The 22,849-nt window shown below is 38.6% G+C and overlaps 2 protein-coding genes across 2 annotated transcripts; one reads left to right on the plus strand and one right to left on the minus strand.

Moving 5' to 3' along the window:
• Positions 1-210: 210 nt before the first annotated feature.
• Positions 211-7,981, plus strand: prdx3 (peroxiredoxin 3). The gene is made up of 7 exons (XM_085428758.1): positions 211-360; positions 4,892-5,003; positions 5,926-6,067; positions 6,209-6,344; positions 6,588-6,691; positions 7,516-7,681; positions 7,809-7,981. The coding sequence occupies exons 1-7, from the start codon at positions 325-327 to the stop codon at positions 7,857-7,859; spliced, it is 747 nt and encodes a 248-aa protein (XP_085284884.1). The 5' UTR covers positions 211-324; the 3' UTR covers positions 7,860-7,981.
• Positions 7,982-8,724: 743 nt separating this feature from the next.
• On the minus strand, positions 8,725-22,413 carry tm9sf3 (transmembrane 9 superfamily member 3). Its single transcript, XM_085428754.1, has 15 exons — positions 22,192-22,413; positions 21,094-21,289; positions 20,824-20,946; positions 18,572-18,732; positions 18,361-18,438; positions 17,925-18,056; positions 17,644-17,810; positions 16,088-16,182; positions 15,845-15,975; positions 15,032-15,171; positions 13,911-13,979; positions 13,672-13,818; positions 13,483-13,566; positions 13,312-13,388; positions 8,725-9,838 (listed from the first exon to the last, which is right to left on the minus strand). Exons 1-15 carry the CDS (start codon positions 22,396-22,398, stop codon positions 9,771-9,773), a joined length of 1,875 nt encoding a protein of 624 aa, XP_085284880.1. The 5' UTR covers positions 22,399-22,413; the 3' UTR covers positions 8,725-9,770.
• Between the last annotated feature and the right edge of the window lie 436 nt (positions 22,414-22,849).

The following is a 22,849-nucleotide window of genomic DNA, read 5'->3' on the forward strand; positions in this document are numbered from 1 at the left end:
AACGACCAATTTAGCATTTTTACGGTCAAACAAACACAATTTAAATTAAAAAGAAAAAAAATATCAGCTTCGTGTTTCGCTCACTTAAAATATTTTTGTCTAAATATTACGAGCTGTACCTGAAGGTAACGTGACTTTAGCATTTTCTTTATGCGCCATAATTTGTCACAAAATACGTTTTATGGTCGGCATATTCGATAAATTGAGCTGGCAAAATATTAATACAATTCATTTATTTTTATAGTTTTTCCTTCAAAGGAGAGGTTGGAATTGAGCACGTGTGTAATAACCTGCTCAACCGTGCCTCCAGTGACATAATCCAAAATGGCAGCCACCATCGGAAAACTGCTCAGGACCTCTGTAAGTGCAACTTTATATAACGTTACTTTGCATTTGTTATTCGCGCTGTTGCACATAAGTCATTAGTCAGTGTTGATAGCAGGTATTGATTAAAATAAATAAATAAATGAAAAACTGTCCTCCGCATTTATGTTGTGTGTGCTGCACATTTGAACCTGAGCACCAACTGACACCGGTGTCAACCCGCGGCAACTGCGCAAGCCTCGCTTCATAAGAAGAGCGATGAGTGGAGTTGTGGTTATACCTAAACAAAACCTTAAAAAATGACGTTCGTGTCTTATATAGAAACGTTAATTTCGCCATCTTGATGCATTGTGCTAGAATTTTCTATGGTAAGCAGGGTCAAAGTTATGAACTGAGTTGCCTTGTATTAAGATAAAAAAAAAAAATTAAAAAAAGAAGCTCACTTGCAATTAATCCCATTAATTACACAAAGTCTTAAAGAAAGGAAGGCGGGAACACAGCAGAGGTTCAAATTTAGTATGATAATAATTACCACCTGTAGGCAACTGCTGTGTTCACTTTGTAGGCCATGACTAATATAGATTTATTATTATTATTTGTATGAATGGCAACAAAGCTGGGGCTGAATTGTGTTCAATATTAAGGCAGTTTGTTTTGCGTGATTGAGCTGATGTTGAATTTTATTCTGCAGTCCACATGCTTCAAGAGCCCCAGTTTTTACTTTAAAGGTATGGTGTATAAAATCTCACCACTAGATGTCAGTAGATCCTGCTTTCCAACCCCTCCCAATATAAGTGCATAATCCTAGCTATGTTGGGCGCTGTAGGACAACCAAATCTGGCTGCTGTATATCTTAGTGACTGTTTACCTCAGTTGTGGTATATCTATGTCCATTTACTCTGGAGGAGGCTGTAAAACTTTGAAAGTAGTCTGAAGCAAGTCGATTAGTCAGTGAAGCTCACTTCTATTTGAAAGCAATACTGACGCGAGTTGTTGAGAATATCCTGAACCTTTATGTCAGCAAGCACCGATGATTTTGCTGCAGTTAGCCATCATTAGTGAAACTTTCTTTGGAGTGGATGTAACATTGTTGGACAGACATTTAGTGAATAAACTCCCATACAATGTGAGAATGTAATCAACATATTTATCAGATGGAACTCGAGCTGGCATAATGTTGGCTTATGACCAGCTGTTGTTGTTTTAGCCGGCTCATTGTCAGCCGTTTGTTTGCATGTCTAACCTGCTACAGCTGGATGACAGTGTTCAGTGAGAGCATATTAGTGCAGTTTACCTAGTAGTGCAACGTTACGGTCCCCACCCTTTCCATCAGTCTACAGGTTTAACAACTCTTACAGCAGAAAACGTGCACAATCAGTAACATTTGGCACATGGCAGACATTAGCATTAACAACGATGATCCTCTATCTCGGTGGTGTAAATCTATTTTTGCTTTGTCCTTTTTGTTCTCCTTTTTTTTTCTTTTTTTTTTCTTAAATATAGTTTATGCTGGTGGGGATGAGGGTCCCTTTCTGGAAGCCTCAGCCACTGTTTGCTGTCTGACTCATTAGAATAGCTTCCACATGTTGTACTTCTACACATAAACTGATTTATGTGGAGTCTTAAAAAAGGAAACCATACAGAAAAGTTTCAGACGCATCATAGTGGTTGATTCTTTGCAGGCTGTAAACCAGCGATGTCAAACTAATCTTACATCATGAGCCACATACAGTCCACTTTGATCTTACATGGGCCACATCAAAGAAATTCCTATTTTACAGTTTAACCTCCTAAGACCCAAACTCTTCCACGACATGAATTTTTAATTTCTCTTTGATATTTGGGCATATTGGGGCCTGACGAATGTAAAAACAAAGAATTACCAGATTTATTTATTTATTTATTTATTTATTTTTTTACCTTATTTTTGTTTTTAAGAAAAATAAGAGCTACATATGAGGATATTCATTTTAAAATTTGATAGAACAGTAGCAGTATAATGTCCTCGTAAGTGGATATCAGGCCCATGTAGAGCAAAATTGAGTATTTTAGTTTAAATAACCCAAAATGTGATGTCCACATATGTGGACGCCAGGTCCTAGGAGCTTAAAGAAGTTTAACTACAAATTCAACGTGCAAATATATTTTCTCCACATTATAAAGCTTTTTTCTTTTTTTTCCTCTTTTTTGTAGTAAGTGAAACGAAATGAACGAAATCGGTCAGCACAACTTTTTAGGTTTAAATTGTAAAAAATACATGTTGAAAATCGCATTTAAAATTGTTGTAGATCATGGCCTAGACTGCCCTGTAATTATAATACAAAGTTTTTGTTAATTTATAGAAAATGTCTTTTTTGTTGTTTGTTTCTGTAAATAAAGACATTTATCTATAGGGCCATTTAATTTTTTATCCTTTACTCAAGTAACAGAGGTTAATTACGCAATGTCTGTTACTTAAGTTGTAGTGTAAAAATCCAAAATCCACATTTTCCAAAGGTGCCTAGCGACCAGATTGGAGTCTTTGCTGGGTGTTATTTAGAGGTGGGAATCACCATACAGCCCACAATACGATATTATTGCAATTTTTTTTAAAAATATTTTGCGATATTCAGATTCTGTACATAAAGGTAAACTTTATCAATATTCATTTTATCTAATAACAAAGTCTCACATTCAGTCTTTCTCTCATTTCAGTCAGTTTTATTGTTGACAAACTGAACGGTTTGTATTACAGTCTAGTCCAACTTAACTGAATGCAGCCATCTGGTACAATTATAGCTATTCTGAACTATGCAATTTGTGAAACCTATGCAGCCCATTCAGCAACTGAAGAATTTGAAAGTAAATTAAAACAAAATATAATTTTACATTAAATAAAAAAGTTTTAAACTTAATTAAAATAAAACATGTCTTAAATTAAAATAAGTAATAAGTAAGTCATGTTTATTGCTGCCATAAAAAAAAAAAGTTAAACACATTTGGACAGTGTCAGAATTCTTGCTCAGAAAAAGGAGCTGATCAACATGCTCTGAAGTCAGAGCATGTTCCAGTCCACAAAAACTTTTTTTGTAACAAAATATCGATTTCTGCTGTCCCTGTATCGATACATTATTAGCAAACAAAATATCACGATACTACACACCCCCAGTGTTATCTTTGACAGCCCTGCTGTAAACGGCTTTGTTCTGGTGCCTTTTTTAATAGGGATTTTTACAGTGATGTACAGTAAATGAGTCACTGCAGGGGAACTGCCTGCATAGTTCAGAGCGCTAATGTGGTTTTATTCTGAGCTGATGATAAAGTCATTGAGGTCCAGTGATTGCTGTCTCTGACTTTGATGCATGGTCAGGTTAAATGTAACGTCAATAATGCCTAACAGGGATTTCAGTATTCGTAAAGATACAGACTTCTGCAGATGAGTGTCCTTCAGTATGAGCTTTGATATCAATTATATGAATGAGGAAATAAAAACTGAGTGTCAGACAGCTGCTCCAGCTGCAGCAGGAGGGGAGGAGTCAGAGAAACTTGGTGTGGAGGACAGGGCACTCGTTACTGTTACTGCAGAGCGCGAGGATAACATGGACTAAAAATTCTAACTTTAGAAAGCTTTGTTGTGATTTATTTTTCCTTCTGTTAGTAACAGCACTTGCTGATATAAAATCCCTGCTGCCGTTTCACCGTTTGGGAGCCAAAGCAAGTGGATGACTTAGAAACTTACAGAGGCAGTGTAGCCTCAGTTTCCTCCTATTTTTGGAAATTCTCTTTGATATCCCAGCTAAGCAATTCGTTCAACAAGTTTTGAATAAAAAATAATTTCTTACCTAAAGGTGGTGCGTGTTGATAGACAGAATCTCCGCACACACACACACAGCGGGAATGTTTCCTCAAGCTACTCCAGAACACACTGTAGCCTACATATAACAGTACGGTGTCGCAAAAATAAATCCATTTAAATAATTCATAACCTATGTTGGAAGAAAAGTCACTTTAAAAAGTTAGTGGCACATGCGTTTTTGAAGTATTTATGGTGGCAGTGTATGTGCAGTAGGAACATTGAGATGTGCTGCTCACATAAAGTACTATCTGTATATAACATAGCAGTGGAATATCTCAGTGGGAGTATAGTAATTAAAGAATGAGCAGTACTCACAAAGACCTTGGTTTAGTTCAGTGTGGAGAAACTGTTGGGTTAGACCTTTAATTTTATCAACTCAAATTCATTAAATAACCTCTCATTTTAAAAGGTTTCTTAACAAGGCTTGTGTAATGCTGGAGGATCTTTCTTTCAGCACCACAATCACCTTTGCTCACTAGATTCTCAGGTGGTACCAATGAAGGTAAACCATGAAAAACACGATTAGAGGACATTTTCCTTTCACAGAGGACAAATTCTTTCACTCTTGAATGTATCTGCAAGCTTGAAAGCATTGATACCTTTTCATGTTCCAGTCGTCCTAAACCATTGTTGCAGTTAGTAAAATGGCAACTTGATAACTAAAAGAGCTAAATATCCTTCCAGATTATGGATTATTCATGTCATATTAATGTCTTTTTATTTATTTTTGAGGCGAGGGTTGCAGCAGGAGGGCTGAAAGTCGCAGCAGCTTGTCAGCATGGAGCCTGCGGGGCTGCAAGAGTCCTCACTGCTCCTGCACTCCAGAGATCCTGTTTCTCCACCAGTATGTACAGAACCAAAACACACAGCATGCAGTCAGAAATGAAACTGCCTGATTCAGCTCAGAATGATTTTTCTGTTTTCTACTTATATATAGCACACATCATGAGTTAGTCAACTGATCAAATAACTTACAGATGAAATGAAGTAAGTTATTTGCTTTCCAGGATAAGATGATAGCATTTTTCTCCCTATATTGTTTTTATCAATCTTATTCTGCAAAATAAAATATCGGGCAGTTTTACCAAACAGTTGGTTACAGCTGTACTCAAAAGGAAAAACTATAGTCATTATAATTAACTTTCCAGCAATATCAACAGTATTGTTATATTTCTGATCCTGGTTGGTTAAATTCTGCTCAAGTGTTCAGTGTTGTGGATATAAACTAAAAGCATTTGTTCAAATGTTAGCTTTGCTGTAATATCATGTTTGTTACAGCAGTTATGACAAAAAATACTCTTACTGTCATAAAATTGATGTGAGAGAATGATTCGACTTTTTATTTCTGATTTTTCTTGAACTCGTATGACGGCTGAATTTTTCAGAACTTTGCAACTCGGTTTCCTTTAGATAACATTAATGTTCTTGCTCTGTGTACTTAAAATACATTGCAGCAAACAAAGGGGAGATGTATCTATAAAACCAACTAAAGTCATGTTTGATGTTTGTGTGTTTCACTCTGCAAAAGCCTTGCTTTCCCACCCTCAACCCCACCCACCCATTGCCAGATAAACAGTGTAGATGTTTGTATGTCTGTGTCAAGCCAAACATTGACCAGATGACATTACAATAAATTACTGTTTTATCCAGCATGCATCTTATAGTCAGTTCTGTACAAAGGCAAATTGACAAAAAAAGAAGACTGTTGCATATCTTATATTGATAAATAAATGATAAATAAATAGAGTTTGACTTTGCTGTATCAGGCGCTTCCAGATGGGCCCCTGCTGTCACCCAGCCTGCGCCTGCTTTTAAAGGGACAGCTGTCCACAATGGGGAGTTCAAGGACATGAGCCTCGCTGATTTCAAGGGCAAATACCTGGTTCTTTTCTTCTACCCACTGGATTTGTGAGTATTTATAAGAATAATTTTCAGCATGAGATGAAGAAGTGAATAAAATGTTGGCATTAATGGCCTGAGATTTTCCAGTATTTCTGCAGATGTGCTATGATTTTTAATAAGTGCTTTTTATTTTTTGTTACACCACAGCACATTTGTGTGTCCGACAGAAATCATCGCATTCAGCGACAAGGCCAACGAGTTCCACGATGTCAACTGTGAGGTGGTCGGAGTGTCTGTGGACTCTCACTTCACCCACCTGGCATGGATCAACACGCCACGAAAGGTACATTCAGTGTAATAGTTATTCAGTAAGCGGCACACGGTGCAAGGTTCAGATCACTGTGCGTTCTCTATTCAGTCTCTGAAGTAGAACTTCAAGGAGCCTTTAGTAAATGACTGACCTCAGTGTGTTGTGCTTGCAGCACTTTGCAGTACTGTGAAATAATCTCAAAAGCTGTTATTTCTCGAACACTACTAGAAGCACTATGCAGCGTTTGTGTTCATGTATCTTTTTATGTTTTGTCAGGCTGGAGGCTTGGGAAATATCCACATCCCTCTGCTCTCAGATCTCAACAAGCAGATCTCCAGAGACTATGGTGTGCTGCTGGACGGCCCAGGAATTGCTCTGAGGTGAGTTCATTATGCGCTGTGAAACCACAACTATCAGTCCACAACTGGCTCACAGTACTAAAATATAAGACCAAAGACATAAAACACAAACCAGTAAAAATGTGCACAGCTGTAATAGGAACCCTAACAGAATCTGATAACGTGCATCACGGGGATTACTTTTTATAGAGCGTATTAAACAGTTTTTCTTTGATTTTTGCCATCCAGGAATGTTTCTGCCAGACTGTTTGTTTTGTAAAGTTCTATCCTCACGTCTTTTATTAAATTTTATTTTACATGGTCAGTTTGTATAAAGGCTTTAAATGGTAAATGTCATACATTCACACCCACAGTTCCACAACTCCGTCATCTATACCCAAAAAAACCTTAGAAAAAGCTCTTTTTTTTTTTTTTTTTTTTTTTTTTTTTAATGTCTGGAAAAGTGACTAATGTTGCTGCTACTGTTATCATTGTTGATTTAAATACCCAGTCCTCTGGGTATTTTTAATTTGAAGACAGGGAATATTATGCAACAGGCCTTAAAGTGTGTTTTCTCTCATTTGGTGGGTTTATCCAGATATATCACCAAGTGTTGCAATAGTGCCTGTAACTGGTCTTTTATGTAATTGCTCAATATTGAAGGGAGAACCTTCTAACACTGTTTATAAGCTTGGGGAAACCTGAAGTCACTTGGATGAGTGACGAAATGTTTCTTCCACTGAAAATGCTACGTCCAGATGAACAAAATCAACCTTTTGGGATTTCCTTACCTGGATGATTGAGCATGCATCGAGACCTAAACTTGTTTAGAAAGATGTCTGATGTTTTTGGTTTTTTTCCTTTAGGGGACTCTTCATCATTGATCCAAATGGCGTGGTGAAGCACATGAGTGTGAATGACTTGCCAGTGGGCCGCTGTGTTGAAGAGACTCTTCGTCTAGTGAAGGCCTTCCAGTTTGTGGAGACTCACGGGGAGGTGTGTCCGGCCAGCTGGACCCCTCACTCCCCAACAGTGAGTACACCTGGGCTCTGTGTTTCAGTCCATTCAAGGCTATAACAGCTAATGTGGATTTGATACCATACACTTTTTTTTTTTTTTTTTTCCTCCTTTCTCAGTTTTTGTAATGTTTGTTTTTCAGATCAAACCAACACCAGAAGGATCCAAGGAGTACTTTGAAAAAGTCAACTGAACACTTCACAGCAGATTGAAGGCTTAAACGTGGTACAAATCTAGAAATATACTGAGTTTACACTTTAGCATATGCATTTACTCATAACATCGGGATGCTCTAATAAACAAACGCTTTATAAACCACAGCTCTTTGTCTTGAATAATGCACCAGACCACAGAATAAAGTGGTCTTCATGTTTGTCTTATTTTTCCTGCCATAACTTCATCATCTTAGCTGCCTCTCCTTAGTGGTCCAGCTAGGACTATAATGCTGTAGTCTAGAAATAAATGCTGTAGACTGTTCTAATCAGGTTCAACAGTATTTACCATCAAAGTCAAGATCACGCTTTAATAACCCCTGTACATAAACATGTTTATTTTCTTTTTACAGCAAGTTAATATGGAGGTTCAAAATGTCTAATCAGACATTGGTACACAACATGAGGTGCCAAAATCAACTTCAGTGGGGGAGAACTGGAAATCAAGAGAAAAAAGGCAATGCCACTTCTCATACAAGTAGGGTACATACTGAATTTACACAAAATGGGGGGGAGCATTTGAAACACACCGCAGCACTGTGTGGTTATGAAAACATCTAGCTTTAAGTGTACATAAAGTTGAATTTGTACAGTATGTTTGCAGAAACAAAGCCACTGCCTCTTTCCGTTGAACATTCACAGACGATGTTTTGGGTTAGGCAACAGAACGTGATGGAAATGGCTTACCAGAAGATGTAGGGCCTTTTTAAGGCTTTAAATAACATATGGAATCAAAATAATGTGTCTAGAAAATCATCAAAATGCACCTTTCCATTTTGAAACCAAGAAGATGCCAACAATCAGGAAAAAGAAAAAAAAAAAAACTGACAGCACTGAAGTGAAATCTGATTTGGTGAAAACTTCATGCAATTTCAGGCAAGATGTAACAGCGCCACCAGCCCCACCCCAAGCACCAAACAAACAAATTGTTTTAACTGAACGATTCATTTTTGGAAGAAAGGAAAAAACAACACCCTGTAGTAAATCTGTACAACGAAAATACATTTGGGATCTACATCTAAAGGTACATTATTATGGTTATATACACTGCCCACCATCCATATATTATCTTTACATGTAGACTTCATTCAAACCCAAACATTTAGAAAACATAAAACTAAACAGATAAATGGGATCACATCAAACATCCATTTTTAAAAAAATCAGTTCTTGCTGTACCTCAGCTGTTGCTCAGTCCCTCTGTTCTTTGTCTGTACAGTAAACTACAGCAGGACTAAAATCTCTTGACTGGATGGACTGCTACCCTAACAGGGAGTTAAGAATAATTGAAATTGGTGAATGATTATTGGGTGAACATTTTTAGTTTTTTGTTTGTTTTTTCCCCCCAGTGGATTTCAATGGAAACAACCAATTGTACTATAGTAACAATAATTTGAGTGACTTCATGAATACAAAATAGACTTCAGAGTCAGAACACAAACACAAACCCAACTCTCCAATATTCTGACACAACAGAACAAAGGCTTTCAATACACTCAGGCCTCTTCACTGAAGAGAGCTACACTATTCCATCAATATCACATGTACTGTATGTTCTCTGGTCTCAGGTGGGACTGGGTTGGAAAAGAGAAGCCATGTCAGCCTTAAACATTCGCCGCCTCCCTCAATGTTTGTTTGAAAGCAACTGATAAAAATCAAAAGTTGTGTTTGATATCTCTTCCGCAGGTCTCCTGTTGTTCACTATTGAGTTGCGCGTTGAAAATCTTTCAGAGAGGAGAAAAAAAATATGGAAAAACTACATTGTACAAAGTGAGATTCTCACAATCTCTTTGCAAGAACGAAAAGTAATAAAGAATGACTTGTGCCCGCCGTCTTTTGGGATACGCCTAGGCAAATCCATTAACATCCCTGTGTTGATGCTGCTTCACTTCTTAGTCAATTTTCACATTTGTGTAAATCTTCCTCACAAAGGCACTTGTTCCCATGTATCCTACGGCACCTGAAAAGCAAAAGATGATCTGTGAGCAAGTTTCTTTTTGTTTGACAGCACCAGGTATCAAACTCTGCTGTTACTTTGCAGGTAAATCCATCACGAGACAGGATGATTACTGGTGAGGTATCCAATAAAGGTTTTAGCAGAGAAACGCACATCCCACATCTACAAAATGAGCATTCAGACACACAGCCAGCCCAGGAGGCAGTGTAGTACCTGATGCAGATCAGAGAAAGCTCCACAAAGGTCCTTCAAGGTACATGAGTGTCAGCCTTGGCTTATTACTCTTTCAGCTGAAAAATGAGTTTGGCTTGCAGCTGGTGGGGAAAAGACTACTTAGCTGCACTTAGAGCTGAATAACCGATGTAGAAAATAAGATTTCTCTAAAAAGATAATTGGTTTCATGCAAGAACTACCTGTATGTACATACGACTAACATTTTTCATACTGAATAAGCCTAAATCATATACAGTCAGTGTGCTTTTCTCCATGTTTGACTCAAGCCCAACTATGAATGAAATTTCAGGTTAACATCGTTTATAGGGAGGTGTGAAAAGCTTTTATTAGATTGCTGACCGTAGCAGATGTCTACTGTACTTCTATAGCCCCCTCCATTGTACCACCTGCTGTTTAATATTTTCACGTCCATCTCTATGACTGTCACGTCCCCTCGACCACCACCTGTCTAAACCGTAAACCACTTTCTGTTTGAGCAACAATTCTCCTTTATTCCTGTCGCAGTACCGTGCGCGTGTAACAATAAAATGTCAGCAGTTGTATTAATATCTTCAAATTATTGAGGTCCCCCGTGTCTGCTGACAGACTTCCCAGATTCTCTTGATTTCTGACAGCTAGACTTGCAGCTTGATATACAAAAATAATCCACCTGGGATGATAATTTGCAGCAATCTTTGGAGAATTTGCACAAGATCACAAAGGCACTCCCATTCATGAGCAGGTGGCATTCTTCATGTGAAAATGAGCAATTTAGAGGAAACTTGTGCAGGTAAGAGGAAAAGCAAACCTTGCAAGACATGAATTTAAGTAAAACTGTAAAAATAGTCATGTTAAATTATGGAAGCTGCTGCTTCCTGCCTTTAACATTTTTTAAAGGCAGGAAGCAAAAGGCATGTTTCAGTCACTAAGAAGTAAAGCGAGGTTAAATCCTCTAAATGGCCAAATTCAACCACAAACTGTCAATGTACAGTGTGAATGCTGCTAATAAACGGTTCTTGCTGTGACAGTGATCCATCAAGTATCACCTCAATATTTGCATTTTTACACCAATCAAATTGATCCACAAGTTCTCCAAATGATATTAAAAAAAAACAAAACAAGACAAAACCGCACTCTGAGATATTTGAAAACTGAACTTCAGTGAAAGGTGAAATTGCTCCACACTATGAGTAAGATGCAGTGTAAGAACTGTCTCAGTCTCTGTGCTCAGAGGGCGGGGAATGTGATGAGGAAATTGAGAAATCTTGAGCAGAATTTAATGTCAGACTATTTTTTATGGCGTCACGCCTCACTGGCACAAATAACACTCCTTATTTGTATGTTTCCAATAAAGTGGATGTGTTACCAACATGTGACACGAAGTGAGACGTGGTAGTTGAGATTTTAGCCCATCATGTATTCATCACATCTATTTATTTCTTTTCTCTTTTGTTAAAATGAACTGTGTGTAAAGTCACATAAACACAAAACCAACCCTTTATAAATGAGACCACTGGTGTTTATGCAGTGAACAGCTATTTACATTTGGCAGAACATCTAATAGTTCCTATTCTGAGATGAGTCTTCAACAAACTCTGAGTTTAAAAATAAATTCAAAGTTGATTAACTTTGAGTTTCTTGTTCCAGACCAGCTGAGTGGAGTAAGTTGAATCAACTCTGAGTATGTTCACCCCGAGTTAAGCATGTGAGAGTGGAGAAAGAAAGCATCATCAATGGAGCTCTGATACCACAGTTCACTATGGCAACGGGTGAATAAAAAGTGTTATTTAAATCCAGTAAACCAAGGGATATGAATGTGTGTCAGTGTGGACCATGACAGTCATCTTAAAAAGCAAAGAAGAGAAAAGAGATTTTAATGAGCTTGGTCTGCTGTCACCATCATAGAGAGAATAAAAGTTTGATAACACACATGTGTGTGCGTGTGTGAAGTTCAAAGCTGGATCATCACTTACCCGGCTTGAACTTTCATTAAATGAAGCTTGAATTCTAATTTTAGGTTTGATATTTAAATCTTATTATTTAGCTTTAACCCTACGGGGCCAGAGTGTAGGTGAGAGAAACTGAAGACAGTAGCAGACTGCAGGGTGGATCCACCTTCAAGACACGTTTTTATTAAATTAAAACATTTTTTCCCTCCCTCTCTCTTCTACAGTTTATGAACATTGAGTTGTTTGAAAAAAATATTATCTGGAAAAGTTAAGCCATTATAAATGGATCCAGACAGGATGAACCTAAACTGGATGAGGGCCTGATCTGGTCTGAACCTGTGATCTATTCATCTATTTTGGATCTCTCCTGCTTTGCAAGTAGACTTCGGTCCGTTTGCTAATCTGTTACAGAGCCTATGCCTTTGGGCAGATCCTGTTCTCTGTCGACCCACTGAGACTGATTTGTGATTTTTTGTGGGAAATATGTTGAGATTCAGAGTCTGAATTAAAAACCTTTGAACATGTTGAAAGCATGTAACAACTGAATCTCAAGCTGTGAACAAATTTCAGCAGATATGTTCAGAATACAGACTGCTTGCAGCTGCATATAAAAAGACACTTTAAATACATTTAGTCCAGTTTTCAGGTCTTAAAATCATCTTCACTCAAATATTCACCATCTCCAAAATCCCAGCTTTGACAGACATTTCCCCCCCATCAGTGTGGCTTTTACAACACGACAAATGATTGACAACAGATCATATATTATGCATCTTTATACAGATGCAAGCTATTATGCAGATGCATTTAAGTTAAACATTAACTGCAACAGTAATGTTTCAGAGGAACTGACTAAGAGTCTGACTGCTGGATTACTGTCCACAGAGTAAGAAACATGTAGACTACATAGACTTTATTCTGAGCTGTCTGTCTCTATCCTTATATATTGATGAGTGAATGGCTGTAACAGCCCTGATGTGATTTTTTTTTCCAACCTAACTTCTAAGGTGGGATTTCACTGTTTCTAAAAACAAACATCTGCCAATTAAGTTGCTTTTCCATTTGCTCTTAGATGGACTTTACAAATGAGGAATGAGTGAGTGTCAATCAGCTGGTTTAGGTGCAGAGAAAAACTCAAGAGTTTTTTAGTTCAATGATCCGTTACCACGGTAACCAACTTAGTTAACTTTTTTCCTGGCACAGAAAACCAGGGTTTTCATCTCATGGTTAACAAACTCAGAGTTAGCTAAACCTGCTTCATGGAATAGGGCCTGGACCTACTACGATATAAAATTAGGTGGACGTAAAACTTACCACACATGATTCCCAGGGCAGTGCTAAACACAGCCATGTAGCCAAAGTAGAAGGATGTCTGGAACAGCCCATACATCCTGAAATACAACAGGTTAAAATGTAAGAGGTGTGTAAGATGTAAGCACTTCTACAACAGGATGTTTCATCGGATTAATAAAGAGTAAAACTCACTTAGTTTTGAAGAAATAGTAGTAAAAGGAGTACATGTACACATAAACAGCAGTGGATGCAGCAGAGAGGAAGCTCGTCCATTGCCTGGAAGAGAGGGACAAGCAAACGAGAAAGAGGATTGATGACAGGGTGACAATGCCTCAGTTTTGTGGCTGATATTCCAGAGATCCATGTGGGGGAAAAACTCACCATCTGTAGTCCTCAGCATTGAGAAGAAAGTATGTACACACAATGGTGACACACACAGTCACAATGCACAGGATAACCAGGACCAGCATCATGAAGCCATACACATAGTAGATTTTGTAGGCCCAGAAAGATGTGAAGATGAAGTACCTGTCACATGAGGACAAAAACAAAAAACACTTCAACATGGCTGTCTGGATCATTTTAAACAGAGTCCCTCAGTAACACTGCAATACACTTACATTTCTATGAAAATGGAACCAAAAGGAAGGATTCCTCCAAGGCACACGATGACAGCTGGCTCCATGAACCTGAGAGCACAAAATTCAACATATTGACGTGGCCGTGTATCCTTGAGTGTTCGTGTCAGAGTCCCCCTTCAGGGTAAGGACACATGACAAATTGTGTTACGAATGCGAGAAGGGGGAAAAGTTGACAGATTGGAAATTCAAGTAGAGTCAGACAATGGCCTTAGGTCACATCTACCTTTTCCATTTGGCAGCAAGCCACAGTGCTTGGCAGAACGTTGTAAATGTTAATAAACCTGCAGTCGATCGCTTTTCCATATTTCATAACCTAAAAGTGTTTGTGCAGACAGCTAAAATGTTTTGAACTTTAAACCTGACATCTGGCAACTTAAACACAGGCCATTCAACACCTTGTGTCACCTGCATCGAGTACGACATTCTCACTGCCCACTGATCCGATAAGCTAAGCCTCCATCTTCTGACATTTTATAAACAAAATAAAGGACACTGCCACTTACGAGAATCATAAATAACTCTCCCCTGACCGGTGCCCCTTACAAACTAACACTAACGGCACTTGGGGCAGGGTCTGCATGAGAGAATTATTTTAGGGATACGTGTTCTCATTTACATCGTAGAGGGACAACACTAAAAACAAAAACTGTTGAAAGCGGTGACCTCAGGGTAGTCTTAAGTTCCAGTTACACTCTATCCATTATCTGACCCCACGTCTCTGTCACTAATAATAATAATAATGGATTGGATTTATATAGCTCTTTTCAAGGCACCCAAAGCGCTTTACAATACCACTATTCATTCACTCTCACATTCATACACTGGTGGAGGCAGCTACAGTTGTAGCCACAGCTGCCCTGGGGCAGACTGGCAGAAGCGAGGCTGCCATATCGCGCCATCGGCCCCTCTGGCCAACACCAGTAGGCAAATAGGGTAAAGTGTCTTGCCCAAGGACACAACGACCAGGACAGAGAGCCCAGGGATCGAACCGGCAACCTTCCGGTTACAGATGCGATTCCCAACCCCCTGAGCCACGGTTGCCCACGTCTCTGTCACTAAGGCAAAGACAACTGCGACTGTCCACGTCAAACCACACCTACCATTTCTTCTCAGGGATCGGCCGCGGCACAGCATTAACTCGGCAGGGAAAGTTGGGCTGGCCAGACAGATTCCTCCCCAAAATTGTTCCCACGAGGTTCAGAGGCAGGATGACAAAGAAGCAGATACAGCAGACAGCAACCTGCAAAGATGACAAACATTTAATTGTTTTAGTTGGGCGGTCTGTATTTACGGCCATTATCCAGGGTGTTTTACATCCCCAATCAGTTGTTTTAATTTTGTTGACTGTGTTACAGAAGTTAATGTTCACTGCGTGATCTTATGGTACAAACTCAAATGTTCATTAAACTGGAAGAGTAACAGATGAATGGATTTCATCAGCAGATGCCCTAGATGTTTCTGAGGTTTGGCTGAGTCAGGGGAACAATGGCTATTTCATGACACTTTTGATTGATCAGCTCTGCAGCGCTGAGTGGAGCAAACAAACAGCTGTTTGTAATTTCTGTAATTAGCAATTTAAAAAATATGTGAAATGTTTGTGTGTGTGCATTTTTTATTGCTGTAGTGTCTGAAAACATTTGGCACTGAATGAAGAAATAAAGCAAACAGAATTAAAACTCTACAGTGGGTTTGGGACTCTAGTGTCATAAATATCAGGTGAAGTGTGCATATTGTGTTTCAATTTGTTAGTACACTTTTCTCATTACTTCAGTTGTGTTCCCCTGCATGACTAAATCCCATTGCTGATACCAGAGATCTATGCGGCCACACAATTTAAATGCTGGCTCTTGACTTGGAGGATGTTCTTCATAACATTGTGGTTTTTAGGGAGGTGCTGCAGTGTGAAATCCCACCATGGTTCCAAATGGGATGGCTCTGGAGGCGTGGTAGTAGATAGCAATGAAGTTGATGAAAAAGGCAGTCCCGCACACCATGGCTGGGATCATAAAGGCCCCAATGAACATTTGTTTAATCCATCTCCTGCCTGTATCAAGCCAAAAAATAAATAAATAAATCAGACGGCAAAACACGACAAACTGCTTTATTAGGGCATGTCACACATATTTTGTTTGTAAGAAAACAAACTATTTTATTACCTCCTTGTTTTGCATACAAACTTCCCCCGAAGTAGCCATTGACAGGAGAGGTTGCAGCATACACAAAAATGGCTGTGCTCAGCATGGATCCTCTCCTACAGGGAAAAGAAAAAGTTAGGCCAAGTGAAGACCACTCCCCTTGGCGTTGCATATAATTTTTTGTAGTATTTTATAGCACACTTGCACCCAATTCTTTGTCTAAAACAAAAGAAGAAAGATAGAAATGAACACTTGATTCCTTGATTTACAAAATGGTTACCTTCTTTTTTTTTTTTAATTTCCTCTTATTTATACACAAATGATAATTAATTATTCTTTTTCTGTCTTCTTTCTATTTTCCTAATCATTTTGTTAATGTTAAGCATGACAGACTACAACAAACTAACGTAAGTTAGCAGACCCCTCAAAATGTAAGGTAATGCTTTTTTAACAAGTTAATGCAAGTTCCAAGAACACCTCTTTCAACATGTAGCTCCCAAATATAGCACAGATGTTCTTTTTTCTACAATCCCGTTTCAGAGTCTGTAGCTTTAAAATCAACTGAGCTGCTGCTGTTCACACCTCTTCTAGGAAAAGGTATGACAGTGAAATGAAGCCAATGGGAGCAGCACAGTATCTCTCCCACTTCTTTGTCTGAGTGATCTTATTAAATGTTATTATCAAGATCACAGCACGTCTTTAACTTTCTCAGATGTTATAATATAAAGTCTGGATTTATAGAGGGGAAAAAATGGCTTGCATGTGACACCAGGTTAACAGTCCTTCATACCCATTCTCTGCAGTGACGCAACACAAAAACACAACCCGCACAAAACTCTTGTCTATTGGCTTCAGTCATCAATCTTAAAAGTCTCCATTTTCCAATTGTTCTTCAATATTAGCATTTTGAGCCTTACATCAAAAGGTAATTGTAACCTTAGCCACATTAGCCACTAGACATACCAGAATGGGATTTTTACCATAGCTGTGGAGACTAAAAATAAAAGCCAACAACTCAGTCTTCACTTCTGCAAGAGCCAAGACTGCATGAAATGATTTCTTGGGATTATTTAGAATACTTTCACTGCCTTCCCATGCTGCCAGACAACTTTTTTTTGACTGAGAAACTGAAGTCATTATATCACTATAAAGCCAGCAGACTCTGCAAACAAAAACTGTATTTTTACTTTAGCTTATTTGTTTTGCTGTAGAACTTTTTAAAACACAGAATAATGCACTTTCTATATTTTTCAGGCTAAACAAAGAAAGCGAATAAAATTCGTAGAGGCTTTTAAACCTGGGAGCTCATGTAGTTGTGGGGGTGCTAGAAGAGAGCAACTTTTCACAACTTTACACAAAAATGAGCATTTTCACAGTACATATTTTCCTGATTATTTCATATTTGAATTTTAGCTGAATGATTTAAACCTTGCTCTTTGATAAAACCGTAAGTGAGAGAAGACAAAGACTTTTGATAAAGGATCCAATACACAGAAATCAACTTTGCAACTAAAAACCAGATCAAAAACAGTCCTCAGCGAAATCTTACAATCATAACAAAATGTTCAATTACTCACTCTGTGTACAGATCCTCAACCATAGCGACGATGATAACGATGAGGGAGACTGAGAAAATCTGGCAGCCGGAGCCAATAAGTGAAGAGAAGATCAGTGGATGGCTTGACGGCCTAAACACATCTCCATGTACCTGCTTCCACCCATATTCGTCTCCAAGGTCTCTATCCTGTTGGTACAAAGCAACATAAGGAAACTGAGAGAAAAGCATGATGAGGGGAAAAAAACAACAAGAACAGATCTTAGTTCCATGTTAAAGCATGCAAGTACAGCCAAAGTTTACCATGTCATCCATTTCCTCCTCTTTGCTGTATCTGGCATAGTCCTTTCTTAGCGTTCTCATAAGAATCATGGACACCAGACCCACCAAGAAAATGACCATCATGAAGGAATTAAAGATGGAGAACCAGTGAATCTAAAAAATATATATATAGTAAAATCAAAAATTTTCTTTAAGAGGTAGCAACACTGGAAAGCTCTTTGCATCAAAACAGTACATCAAATAGCCACACTTGAGTAAAACAAATGAGTTATGACGCTGCATGGAAAACAAAACAAAGACTCTTATTGAGCAGGTTGGTCATTTACATTACATCTGTTGCAAGGCTCAACTTGCATCTTCTGAAATGTCATACAGAGTTGTGCTATTACAACAAGCCAATGGTATCCCCACTGGCATGAGGAAGCATGTGAAACACCACAAAAGTTATTTCACTCACTCTGTGCTGAAAGAAGGATGGATCAAGGTACTTGTCAAATCTGTCTTCAAACTTTACATCTGACTTCTTCCATTTCACCTGGATAGGAGAGGTTCATTGGCATTTATGCATGTGTTTACATGTCCTATGTATCCCCAAGAGAGTATAAGTCAAATATGGCAGATATACAATGATTTTTAGCTTCCCAGAATGTTAATCAAAAAGTACTCACAGAATAGGACATTGGGATTCTTGTGTTTGGCACAAGTCTGACTTTCCCTTCGCTGGTCAGATTTACGTCAACGATTCTATTGCCATTGAAGCCGATCTCTAGTTTCTTATACGTCCACAGGTAGTGCTCTTCTCCATTTTCATCTGCCTCACCAACAATACCTTTAAAAAAAAAAAAAAAAAAAAACAACGAAAAAACAACTCGAGATCTCATTCAGCAGTGGTCCAATGGACAGGTGAAAATAAACGCTTTAGTTATACAACATTAACAATCAGGGTGCAAATGCCAAATAAAGGCCACTTTTGATAACTTTGTAACAGCATAATCTCTACTCACTTGTTACAGTCAGGATTTAGTTTTCATAAAAGGTCATTGCTGAGCAAAGAAGTCTGATGCAAAGCTAGAACTATGAATCTACTGTTGTGGCTATATATATATATATATATCTGTTTAATGTTTAATGCCTGAAAAATTGTTCCACATTCTGCACCACAAATTAATGTAGACAGGAATTTTTGTTCTAGCATACATAATATTATGCAGGCGAGCTCACTTTAGTAAGCGGTACTACAAGTGAGCAAGTTCTGAAAGTGATGAACGACAGGTCTGCAATTGCTGAGCTAAATAACCCTGATAAACATCTCATAAAAGAAAGGCACACCAGTGCACTTCTCACACAATAGCAACCCGGATGTTAGACTTATAGATATTCATGACGCTCCTAATTATGCGACACATAACTCAGCAACGTTTGAGCAAATACCAGCGCCCCTCCCACTTCCTTCTACATCAGCTTGCATAGTCTGTTTAAACAGGGTAGGAGTGGCACCATTGTACTACTCCAACATATGTGAGTGTTCACACTGACTGCTTGTTAGAGTGACAGTCTTGACTCAGTAACAGTAGTGAGTCATTAATATCCTTCTTTTGGTTTATATGAAACACTTTTGCACATGGGAAATGAATACTAAAAGCTGCAGGAGAATTTTTATGAGCTCTGTATCCAAATATTCAACTATTTTAATGTTCATTGGGTTGTTATTCAGCAATCAAATTGGAAATATAAACAATTTGTTGCCAATTTAACAATTGTTTTATTTTTAAGCTTCTTTGCAAAAGAAATAAAATACAAGATTGTATCCTACACATCTTAACAATGTCTTGCTTGTTTGGCACAGGAACAGCACTCTGACTCTTCCTGACATGTTCAGTGGGTGAGTGGACGGAGAGGTTTCAAAAAGTGAGACAGCAGCGGGGCACAGCGTGAGAGAAAAGTTAAACCTGCTGTTGCTTCCAACTTTCTCTCCGAGTTATCATTTTATACACAGATAAAGATGAAAAAACACCACAGCCATTGTCTTTAATACATGGGCTGAAGAGCTCACCTTGGGAAGTGTTTATTATTCTGGACAGCCCTAACACTCAGTACATCCAGTGTCTTTATTCACTTTATGTCAAAATGGTTCCACTCATTAGTATATTTTTCAGTCAGCATAATACCATAAAATTATTCTAAAACGTAAAGCTGTATATAAGCTAATCAACCGGTACACTGCACTAATTAAGCTGATTCAAAACAAAAACAATATAATACAACATAGACTAAATCTTGAGTGCCTTTTATTCTGACATTTGACACATGACATTGTGTCCGGTTACACCTCCCTACAACACCGGTAAAGAATAAATGGACCAGTTATCTCAAGAATAGGAACTGGTTTTACTTCTTCACCATCAGGATGAAAATGTCGGTCACTCTACTCTAAATATTACCACATCACCACTAATAGCCAGTAAGAGGGGATGCGTGAAATTCTGAGATGAGAGAGATGTTAAAAATAAATTTGGCTATGTTTTTTTTTGTTTGTTTGTTTGTTTTGTTTTTTTTTGGGGGGGGGGGGGGACTTTACTACTGCTGCATATTACTGTGAAAACAAATCTTTGTATGCTGTTGCAAAAAGCAATAAAAATATTGTTCACAAAAATAATAATTTTTCTATTTTTTTTTCATTGCTGTTGGATTTTGGTTTTTCTCCCTCTACTCCCTATACTGCTAGTAGTGAATGTAATCCTATGTGCTTACAGGGTAATAACAGTCAAAAGATGAATGTCGCCCAATATCAATCTTCAGCAGATTGACATTATACCTATTACATCTATAGTAATAAGAACACACCTCAGAAGCTAGACAAAACAAAAGAAACATGTAAAAGTAGATGTGTTAATAAAATAAAAAGTGGTTATCAACTTACCCCAGATTGGCAGGTCATCTATGTACATTTGGTACCAGTAGTGATTCTTTATGGCGTAGACAAAAGCATCTCGTTTGGCTTTGTCCAACTCTATTTCACAGTATGTTGACTGCATGACTTCCTCTACAAAGATAAAGATCACATTTTTAGTAAGTGTAGGAAGTTTTGTGGAATTAATAAAGCCAGACATCCAGAGACAAGCAACATTTTTTAGTTATAATGCTCTTGCTGATTCAAAAGTCCTAAAGAGGTGGAAGTCAGTGTAAGTACCTTTGAACTTTATTTGCAAGCCGCTGAATTCAAGCTCCACTCCCTGCAGAGCCTCTCCAAGTGTTTCATGGTAATGACTGATGGTCTTCTGGGAGCCCGCACAGAAGGGCAACGAGAAATACTTGTATGTCTCCTGTCGGTTGTGGTAAGGCCCCACTGTGTTCATCCATAAAACTACCTCCTCCTTATCTGTGTACTGCAAAAGGAAAACAGGAGGACTCTTATAATTAAATCCAGGAATGCTACACCAGTTCTGCAAGTACTGCTGATGTCCTATTCTTATTCTATCGATAGTGCACCAAAGAAACTTCTGTGAGTTGCCAACAACTTTTAAAACAATAGCAGCAACTTTCAGAGCACTATCGCGTTATAAATCATGCAAACAAATGTAAATTTCAGGCTCTTTTCACACTGTTATCGAGCCATCCTCGTAGCACTATTGTGTGTTAGCTATGTGTACCACTGGCAAGGAAGTTCTCGTGAATGCAACATCCGCCTCTTTACTTAACAGCTTCCACATTAGCGCCCCATTTATAATTAAGACAATGTAATGCACATTATTATCTTGTTAGCCAGGTGTAATTAGGGAGGCTGGATCTGACAACGGAGAACAAAAGTAATATGAAGAGGGCCTTAAGTTTAATCGATGTCAAGAGTAAATGTTTTTCATTAATTGTGTTTGCGAGGCTAAACGGACGGCAGTTTTATAAATCTTGCCTTTGATTAACTAACTAACGTTAGCTACAGGCTAACTAGCTGCTAACTTAAGTGTAGCTTCCGCCGGTGCTCAAGTAAGGTTGCAAAGACCAGCTTGGAAGATGTGCTAACAAGCTAGCAAGCAAACGTTACTCATAAGCACTTAGGCCGATAAGTAGTGACAACTTAGCCGGCTAAATGAATGCCTACCCGTTTGATAGCTCACCCAGTATCAGTATATAACCCACAAAGACCAAGTCATGAACCCTGTCACGTTTATAATTCTGTTTTGTGGGGTGTAGCTAGCCGTCGCGGCTACAGTTAGCAGGTTACACAGAGCACAAACGTCCATTATTTTCAAGGCTCCCCCTTTTCAGTCGGCCTCTCAAAAAGGTGTCTTACCGTGTGGTCATGTTCGTCTGCGTCGACAGGTGATAAAGAACATACAAGTGCGAAAACCACCGCCGCTACCACCTTCCACCTGGAATATCCCATTATTTTCAGAAAAAAAGTGTACAGAAAGACTGGGGATGTTAGCTTTGCACGGCTATCCCACCTTCTTCCTGGTTGTATGACAGAGGCAATTTTTAGGGATGCTCTCGTACGCATATGGCGTAAGAGCCTCATGAGCGTTCGTCGTATGCACGTTCGATTGGCTGAAAAGAGGCACGTGGCTGACGACGTCCAGTCAGCGCAGAAAACGATGGATACACGGTGATTATAGAAACTCTGTCGGCGCATCTACCGCAACCTTCGGCCACGTCATCCGACTGCAAAGACTGGAGCTTCAACTTTGACAGAGAGCTGGTGCATGAAACATGATCCTCGAGTACAACAAGCGGGTCTATTCACTGTCTGATGAGGCCTCTTAATGGACCCAAAGTTGTCCGAACATTTTGTCAGTCTGAGCCACGATAATGCACAATTTTAAGCAAGCGCAGCAACCTCTAAATGTCCTACTTGTTTGGATTGCAGTTCTAGGTTATTCTTTGGATAAAGCTGATAAGTTAAACCTGAGTTTAAGACTGTAACTTAAAAGTTCCTATGCACTTTGACTACA

Source organism: Rhamphochromis longiceps, linkage group LG13, assembly GCF_057381845.1.
Source record: "Rhamphochromis longiceps isolate RC_006_pf linkage group LG13, R_longiceps_female_GT1.1, whole genome shotgun sequence".
In the NCBI taxonomy this organism is placed as follows: Eukaryota; Metazoa; Chordata; class Actinopteri; order Cichliformes; family Cichlidae; genus Rhamphochromis; species Rhamphochromis longiceps.